This window comes from Haliotis rubra, unplaced genomic scaffold, assembly GCF_003918875.1.
Source record: "Haliotis rubra isolate DU_JTF1 unplaced genomic scaffold, ASM391887v1 Scf320, whole genome shotgun sequence".
NCBI classification, from domain to species: Eukaryota; Metazoa; Mollusca; class Gastropoda; order Lepetellida; family Haliotidae; genus Haliotis; species Haliotis rubra.
The window spans coordinates 276,033-285,415 of NW_025766992.1; the positions used below are offsets into that span (position 1 = coordinate 276,033).

At 42.4% G+C, this 9,383-nt stretch overlaps 1 protein-coding gene and 1 long non-coding RNA gene across 2 annotated transcripts in view; both read left to right on the top strand.

The window, feature by feature from the left end:
* LOC124283779 overlaps positions 1-425 on the top strand; it is a 44,193-nt gene extending 43,768 nt beyond the window's left edge. The window contains exon 4 of the long non-coding RNA XR_006900401.1: positions 412-425. This is a non-coding gene — a long non-coding RNA (uncharacterized LOC124283779). The remainder of the gene's footprint in view (positions 1-411) is intronic.
* A 739-nt stretch (positions 426-1,164) lies between these two features.
* LOC124283781 (A disintegrin and metalloproteinase with thrombospondin motifs 9-like) lies at positions 1,165-6,014 on the top strand. Its single transcript, XM_046719802.1, has 4 exons — positions 1,165-1,750; positions 1,995-2,278; positions 4,127-4,288; positions 5,439-6,014. Exons 1-4 carry the CDS (start codon positions 1,435-1,437, stop codon positions 5,574-5,576), a joined length of 900 nt encoding a protein of 299 aa, XP_046575758.1. The 5' UTR covers positions 1,165-1,434; the 3' UTR covers positions 5,577-6,014.
* Positions 6,015-9,383: the final 3,369 nt, after the last annotated feature.

The window sequence follows — 9,383 nt, forward strand, 5'->3', positions numbered from 1 at the left end:
CGTTAATTTGGTTGACAACTGATGTGCAGAAACATGATACGTTTCCCATTCCCATTCGTCCCCTTGTTGACTTGAATGGGTGAGTGAGTTTTAGTTTTACGCCGCTTTTGTCAATATTTTGAGCAATACCACGGCGGGGGACACCGGACATGTGCTTCACACATTATAACCATGTGGGGATCGTACACATATATGTGTTTCAAGGAAATTGACGTTTGTGTTTATTTTCTTTCCATATTTTACCAATTCCGTTTATCAAAGAGGTAGGTTCTGCAGTACCAATACATCGGACAGCCTCCTTTATCTTGCAGACATAGGCTTAACAGACTGAAAATAGCAGTCACGCAAGAGATTCCTCATTCCGCAGGGGCCATACCGCCGTGATGTCGTTGTAATAGTTTCTGTAAAAAGTTCCTGGCCACAGGAGGCTTTGTGTGTAATTGTATAGGAAATTCATGCATTATAAATGTTCGTGCGACGGTGAGATGTAAACACACCAAACAATACAGTAATGGGCTGGGAAATGGAACTATCCATACAAAGACTTTCAATTGTTGCGTCATGTTGCGAAACATACGATGTCATGTCGGTCTTGTACCAATAATCAGTTCCTGGAAACCTGAAGACGTGAGAAAGATTCTAGGGTTCCCACTAACCAGTGGTTGATAGTATGAGTACCGCTGATTGCAATATGACACACTCTGACTAACCAGTGTTTCCTTTAAAGGTCACATGCAAACGTAAAACACAACTTTGCAGATTCTGATACCTTTCGGTATGGACTTACAGATACAAATCATCAAAAATGCAAATTCCACTTATAAAGTTGAAAAATAACGCGATGAAAAAGCCCCCGCTAAATCGGAGTTCAAACTTTTCACTAAATTCACCCCAGCTTGGGGTGAAAAGTGGTTGCAACAGCTGTGCTGCGCAGAGCTGGGCTGCGCTCATAACGCATGCGCAGTGAATAGGTTCGCGCAGCTTCGAAGCGGGATTGTGACACCCGTAGGGCATTACGCCTATTAGTCCCAGCCTGGCGTCCCCATGGGACATCTGTGTATTCATGTGAAGCAAAGCCGACATACATACATGAACAGCTGTATTGGTTTCTAAGACCCGTTAAGTTTAGCTGACCTTAGTTTTAATGCGTCCTTTGATGTTTGCACTTGGACATTTAGAGATTTAATTTCACAGAGACGGAACCATGACCTGTTCTAAGGTCCGTGATTGTTCTTTTTTTCACAGACCATTTCGCTTTCCACAAACGCCATTGTGGTTCATAATGCACTGCTTGACACTACAAACTCTCTCGCTACGTAGTAAATACAACCTACGCATGATGACTTTGAACATCTATCCTGGGAAAATTCCCACAGGGTACAGTCTCACGACTCCAAGGACAACACTGTCAGGCATACCTTGGTTTGGAAGGTCATGAATTGGGAAACGCGATGTTTTTGTATTGTTTTGATTGTTGTTTTTCAAAACGCAATTTGTTCCAAAGTGATCAGTTTCGTGAAAAGGAATTTTGCTATTCCACCTGTCTTAGAGCATCCACAACATCTACAGATTCAGCGGGTGTCAAGTCTTCTGGAGTGTGCCCGGTCCTGTTCGGTGACCACACCGTGTCACGAGTTTCAGTTTTCAAGGACCAGTAGCACGTGCATCACGAGATCCACGCTTGTTGTCAATGGCGGCCTGCTCGATAACGTCACTGGTCTGTTTGACGTGTTTAGTCGGAACCCCAGAGGTAAATCTAACTCTTTTTAAACACCTGCTTGTTTTTTCGTTGTTTCATAATTTTGCAATTCTCACAAAGTCTGTACGGTGTGAATTTATTGTGTACATCGTATTTCTTTTCTGTGAAGCGTAGACTGTTTTGCATTTTGATTAGAATATTTTCCATAACCAGAATACAGAATACAATTCAGTTATACCCTGGTAATACAAAACACACCTACCTCGTATTCAATGATTTCTTTGTTTCTTCTCAGCTCCGACTTCCTGCTCTGCCATCAAGGCGAGTGACCATACAGCGTCAGACGGCGAGTACTACATCTACCCCACCGCCTCCCAGTTCCAGGGTGTGACGGTGAGGGTCTACTGTTTGATGAATGATACGCACCAGCTGGAGTACGTCACCCTGCCTCACAGGAACTTTGGAGAATTCCCCAACAAGTCCAACCCAACGTGCACCAAAGAATATCCGTATTTACGTGGTAACGGTGTTGGGCATAACAAAATATTCGATTTCCGGAAAATCAGAGTTGATCCATCCGTGAGTATTGATGACGTAAACATCGCAATGAAATAAAGCAGATTGACTGTATGATTGACGGTAATGAAATAAAGCAGACTGACTGGATGATTGACGGTAATGAAATAAAGCAGATTGACTGTATGATTGACGGTAATGAAATAAAGCAGACTGACTGGATGATTGATGGTAATGAAATAAAGCAGATTGACTGGATGATTGACGATAATGAAATAAAGCAGACTGACTGGATGATTGATGGTAATGAAATAAAGCAGACTGACTGGATGATTGACGGTAATGAAATAAAGCAGACTGACTGGATGATTGACGGTAATGAAATAAAGCAGACTGACTGGATGAATGATGGTAATGAAATAAAGCAGACTGACTGGATGATTGATGGTAATGAAATAAAGCAGACTGACTGGATGATTGACGGTAATGAAATAAAGCAGACTGACTGGATGATTGATGGTAATGTGCAAAAAGAATACCACGGACCGAGAATATGTTAAGAATTTTGGTTCCAATGTAGACTATGCAACCTGTTTACGCTGCAAGCAGATGTAACTATCTTTTAAAAGGAACTTTATATCTGCGGTAAAAGTGAGCCCTAGAACGTTTTTTTCAGAAACGCTGACCAACATGTTCAATAGGGTGGGCGATAATACCCGTTAACCGGTATATTGCAATTCGAACTTCACAATACAATATATTGCGGTACACTTTCCGCGAACCGGTTCACCCGATACGATCGGTAAAATTCGTGATGTAGTAAAAAATACTAATAACATTTGTATTTCCTTTATATCATTATACATTAATCATTTTGAGGATGTCGTATTATTGCATTTGCGTGACTTTTAAACCATATAAATAAAAAATAGATTGGTACCGGCACTCGTTGTAAGGATAAACAAACCAAAATGGCATACGCCGCTGCAGACGCTTTTTCTCGAGTTTCAAACTTTATCTAGAGCAAAGTCTTCAGTTTGGACTGACTGACTGACTGAGTTTGGTTTTACGCCGTTTAACAATATTCCAGCAACATAACGGCGGGGACACAAGGAATGGGCTTCACACAATGTACCCATGTGGGGATTCGAACCCGGGTCTTCGGCGTGGCGCTTCAGTTTGGAAACATTTTCAGTTGATCTCTTGTACAGTTACATTTGAGTCCTGACAGTGGCCAATGGCGTTGATTCAAAGGAGAGGAAACAGTAATTTCATTACCTTAACCCATGTGTTACACATTTACAATACATGTATATTGAAATACATATTGCAATACGCCAACACATATCGCAATATATCGCAATACGAACATTTTGGCAATACCCAACCCCCATGTTCAATATTTATTTGTCCATGTGTCAGTATTTGGTCACTAAAAGCGTAAAACAAGATTGTATCCCGATTCATTTGCATAATCCCTCATGAAAGGTGACCCGTGAAGATCCGGCTTAGAATCGGTCCTTAGCAACCCATGCCTGTCGTAAATGGCGACTAACGGGATCGGCTGGTGAGGCTGGCCTACTTGGTTGACACATTTCATCGTATCTAAATTGCATTGACCGATGCTCACACTGTTGATCACTGGATTGTCTAGTCCAGAGCTGGAATATTGCTGAGTGCGGCGTTAAACAACAACCAAACTAAACCCAGGAACGGTCTGTAACAAGGAAATGGTTTTAACCTTCAGACATCAGTGCTGATTTTAATGTTTGTTGTTTGCTAATTTCACGGGTGTCCTCATGGAAACGAAATGGACATAACTTCCGTCTAAGCTTTGCAACAGTGTCTCCAAACTCGTGTTAACTTGCATGGACTTATGTTGTTTCACGTCAACAACTGGTATCCTTTCAGACCATGACAGTGACGAGAGACGATTACACATTCGCAGTGTCTACGGGCAATAGCGGCAAGTACGGCAATGCTGCAGACTGTTACACAGATAAAGCTTCGTGTGGACCTATTGGAAACTTCCACATCAACACACTCGGCACCGGGATGAAGTTTAGTGACAGCGTATGTATTGCGCTTTTGTGTATGTTATTGTTTTTTGTGGAAAAAAATGTGAATGCGTTTTTATTCGGGACGAGGGCTGTTGGTTGGTTGGTTTGTTTAACGCCGCACTCAGCAATGTACCAGCTATATGGTAAATAATTGAATCTCGACCAGACAATCCAGTGATCAACAGCATGAGCATCTATCTACACAACTGGGAAGCGATGGCGTGTGACAAACAAGTCAGCGAACCTGACCATCCGATCCCGTTACTCGCCTCTTACAAAAAGCCTGGGTCACTGAAGACCAATTGTACCCGAGACCTTCACGGGTTTATTGGGGGTGGGGGTGGGCGTAGGGGACGGTGGTGGGGGCAGGGTTGTTATCATTTTATATTGTATTTAACTATTTGACGACATGATCCACATGAAAACAGTGTGTTGTTTTGTCTACAACCACCTCTTTCTGGTCTCTCAAAGACTTGCTGAGTCGGGCCCGTTTAATATCGTTGATCCGGGTTAGAATTTGTCTTCATCACCCATGCTTGTCATAAATGACGACTAAAGGGTTCAGATGGTCAGGCTCGTTGAATTTGTTGATAGTTTCCAAGTTGAGTAGATCGAGGCTTTTGAAGTAAGTCACTGGATTGTCTGGTCCAGACTCAATAATTATTGACAGACCGAGGCAGTGTAGCTGGAATATCGCTGAGTTCGGCGTAAAACAACAAAGCAAAAATCTTAAATTCGTTATCATGCCTTATTTCACGCACTCAGCAGTATTGCAGCTGTATGGCTATCCGGGTTAGAACTGACCTCCAGTAATTAACCCAGGCATGTCGTAAGAAGCGACAAACGGGATAGCGTGATCAGACTTGCCGACTTGGTGGACGCACGTCATCGTATCCAAATTGCGATGGTCGATGCTCATGATGTTGATCACTGGATTGTCTGGTCCAGACTCGATTACAGACCGCCGCCATATAGCTGGAATACTGCTGAGTGAGGCGTTAAACAACAAACCAACTGGAATGGATTCTCTCTAGGACAAAGTATACTGACATTGGTCTTTGTGGCACCCCATATCTTGAGATAGTTCCTTCCCGTGGGTTTAAGAATGAAATATAAAAAAATATTTCGGTAACCTTTCATGGCCCAACATATTCTACTTGCAGCTGACGTGGTGGGCCTCTAAGTTGACAGCAAAGGTAACCCGGCAAGAGAACGGTGCCATCATTGACGTGGTGTGTGGGGGCTACTGTGGCTACTGTCGTCCTGAGGTGGACATGGTGCTGCATCCACAGGACAACTAGCATCTTCATCATGACGTCAGCGTGAAGGAGAGAAACGGCAGTTTTGTGGTTAGCCCGTGGTTCAAAATGTATGCCACCAGTTTCTGAGGTTGTGATGCCGCTTCTCACTCAACAAACCGACACCATGCACGCTCTCACTCACTCACCAACCACTACACTCACACACCCGCTCACCTACCCACCCAATCACTCACCCACCTACCGTTATATTCACTAACCACTCATTCAGCTCAGTTACTCACCAACTCAACCATAGCTACACTCACACACTCACTCACCCACCGCGTTTTACAATGGATGTATTGGAAACTTACAGGGTAGAAACCGGTTATCGAAAAGAAAATCCAAACAAAACCTTTTTCATTTTGATTTGAATCTATGTGCCTGGTAGTTTGAATGTGATATACTATTTGCTGTCTTAAATAAACAGTTCTGTACTCAAATGGTGTGTAACGTTTATTTGTTACTACTTCTGACTCCAAATACCCACTCTCCCTCACTCTCTCTCTCTATACAGATCATGTCCTACCCCACTCTCCCTCCCTCTCATTTTCTCTCCCCTCCATCTTACTCCTCCCCATCCCTCTTTCTCTCTCTGTGTCATTTCTTCTTCTGTCTCTCTCATTGTTTCCTCTTTCTATATATATATATATATATATATATCTCCCCCTCTTTCTCTCTCTCTCTCTCTCTCTCTCTCTCTCTCTCTCTCTCTCTCTCTCTCTCCAATTACTTTCACAAAACCAAATATACCAGAGAGGTATGGTACTTACTAATTCCCTTATTGAGGATGCAGTATAATACTGGTGCGAATATATTTCTCGGCAATGAGTGAGTGAGTGAGTGAGTTAAGATTTTAAGTCACATTGGCAATATTTCAGCCATATCGTGACTAAAGCAAGTTATAAATATAACTCTCGGCAATGTATCTATGCATGTCATAAGATGATACTGAAGCTGTGAAACTCACTATCTGGATTCCTTGGTCACTGAGCCACTTGCCCAGTTCATATAGGTACTTTCACATGTTTGTAAACGTCGCGTTTATGGTATAAATAGGTCATTTCTATCCTTGTCTGTACTAAGCTCTAAGTTCCATATAGCACAGTTATTCAACCCAGTCTGCTGCATCAACGGTGCTGATGAATGCCAAGATTATCTACTTTGACAAAACCATTGTTACTGTTAAATGTAGGACAGTTCTTGTCACAAGCGTATGAAGAGGCAGTGCTGCGTTGTTGATCAATAAATGCCATATGTATAATATATGGTGCTATTATATTTAGTAAGTGAGTGTGAAAATGTTTAGAAGGCATTGCACAGACAGGTATTCTACTCATGTTTTCATGGAGAAAGTTGGAAACACTGCCAGCCAGCAATACACAATACACTTGAACCACCAAAATGCGAAAAAGGAATTTTGTTTGGTTAAAACTGGTTGTGGTCTTTGTCATTGCAGTTATATGTCATACCCGCTTCCAGATCAGATATCAGAAAGTAGTAGTCATGGTTACACATGACATCACTTTGTACGAGCCAGCAATTCTCAAAATAACCCTTGGTGCTGTTTAGTCGGTGGGTGTGAACATGTTTGGAAAACATTGAACAGACAGGTCTCCTGCACATGCTGTCACGGAGAAAGCTGAAACACATCCAGACAGCAAACCAACAACACACAAGAACCACTAAGATGCGAAAAAAAAAAAACATATTAAAAAATGTTAAAACTGGTTATTGTGCCCTTTGTCACTGCATAAGCAATTCTAGAAATAATCATTCACATTAACGGAGTCCGGAATAATGAAGGTCCACCATAAGCAAGAATTGCACTTCCTCTGGTTATTGATAAGATATGGTGGCAGTGTAACAACCCAATTTTCAATAAAGTTTGTCAACATTGCAAACTTAGGTGAAACAAGTCATAAGTCAAAGGGGGCAACCAGTCTGTCATTCTAGGACATACAGACATACGTCTGACCAGATTACATCACCAACTATCCTGACGTCCAAGCAGCAATAACCATATCATTATGTGTAGAACAACCCTAGCCGTTCCATCCTGATATCATTGTAATGGTCGTGAATACATGCTCATGCTACTATCACCGGTTTGTCTGGTCCTGATGCCTTTACTTTAGCCACAACAATCGTATGAAGCGGCGCAACTGCTGACTCCTAGGACTGACGTTGGTAATAAAACCAAGACCTAAGGCTTGATAGGCTACACTATCACCCCAGGTTGTGGATGAGCAATGATTAGACCTGCAGTGCCTGCTCAGACGGGCTACACAACTTCTCTTCATGAATATTGCGTAACACAGCACAGTGTGTTCACATGTTGTCAGTCTCCCAGTCCCTAAACCACTTCGTTTCCCCTATCGCCCACCCCTTTCTGCAGTGTGAAAGCGATATATGAAGTAAGTCTACATTGTCAACACGTTCAGCATACCTTGCACATTTTCGATTTAAGAGAAGTTATTTGTTCCTGCCAAATTATTAACAGAGACTTAGAGTTTGTCTAGGTGGACATGCTGCACACACTGAGTTGCAGGTATCGTGAGTGACGTTCTATTTAACACTGCTTTAGGCAATATGACAGTTATATTGCGACATGTCGGAACGGACGGCCAAAGTGACGAATATTGCAGATGACCGCATTCATGGCCAATTCTCTTGTCGACGTGAGGTCTTTGTTTATATTACACCTGTATGATAGCTATTAGACCATGGTATCACTCGGACCATCAGAGACAGGAGACCATTGATCTCAGAGCAGGTATTAACATTAGGGGACCTAAAACTGTCACTTGGTGTTTACGATGCTCGCCGCCAGACACAGCTAATAGCTCTCCCGGTGAGGAGACAGATCCCAGCTGACATCACGTTCTTCATCAGTAGTCGCCGTTTTACAGGGAGATACAGGGAGTACCTGGTTACACATTCTTACACCATTGTCTCTGATCAACAGGGAGAGGCTGAAATGTGGGAGAGGAAACAAAATAGCATTTCTCAAGGGCAGGCCTTGTGAGTAACATATCCAAATGGAATAACCTGTGTTCCATGTTTATATTTAAAGCTTCACCGAGCGATATTACAAGCGCCTTGTCAACTGCACATGGGATACCAGTTAACATCTGGTTAACTCTTTTCCTCTAGCTCTTGAAATTATTAGAAGTTAGCAAATCTGTTGCCATGTAGCTCTGGCAGTCATCAGACAACTTGTAACATAGCGGTGACGTTGCTCGGGTAATCCGTATACAGTAAGTGAGACGTTGTCATGTAGCACTGGTAGTTATGAGGTAACTTGTAAAATAGCGGTTATGCTGCTCGACATATCAGAATGTAGTAAGTGAAGCGGTTGCCATGTTGCTTTGGTAGTCATATTTGTAAGGATTATTGTTTAAACGTTTAGATCTATGCTCAAACTAACCATGGTGATAATGTAATCCGGGAGATAATTAGGTCTATCGATGGCTTCTGTCACAGAAAATCGTCACGAAAGAAAACTGCAAGGGGAGAAAATTAGTATTCTCCACTGGTTCGATGTTTTTTGCTCTAAAAATGGGTCGGCGATTGTTTTAGTGAAGAAATCGACTTTTGTTGTGCTCAGCACCTTCCTGTCCTCTAATGAATCCTGTCACACAGAGGCAAAAAATGACCACCCATAATGTCTAAATGCCTAGTCGGCAGTAATGAAGAGTTAAAAAGTCCTTTGAGCAACATCTATTACGACAGAAAGTCGGTGTGCATTTACTGGACTAATGGCACGTTCAGATGCTCTGTCAAATAACTAAAGCAACCGCCTGC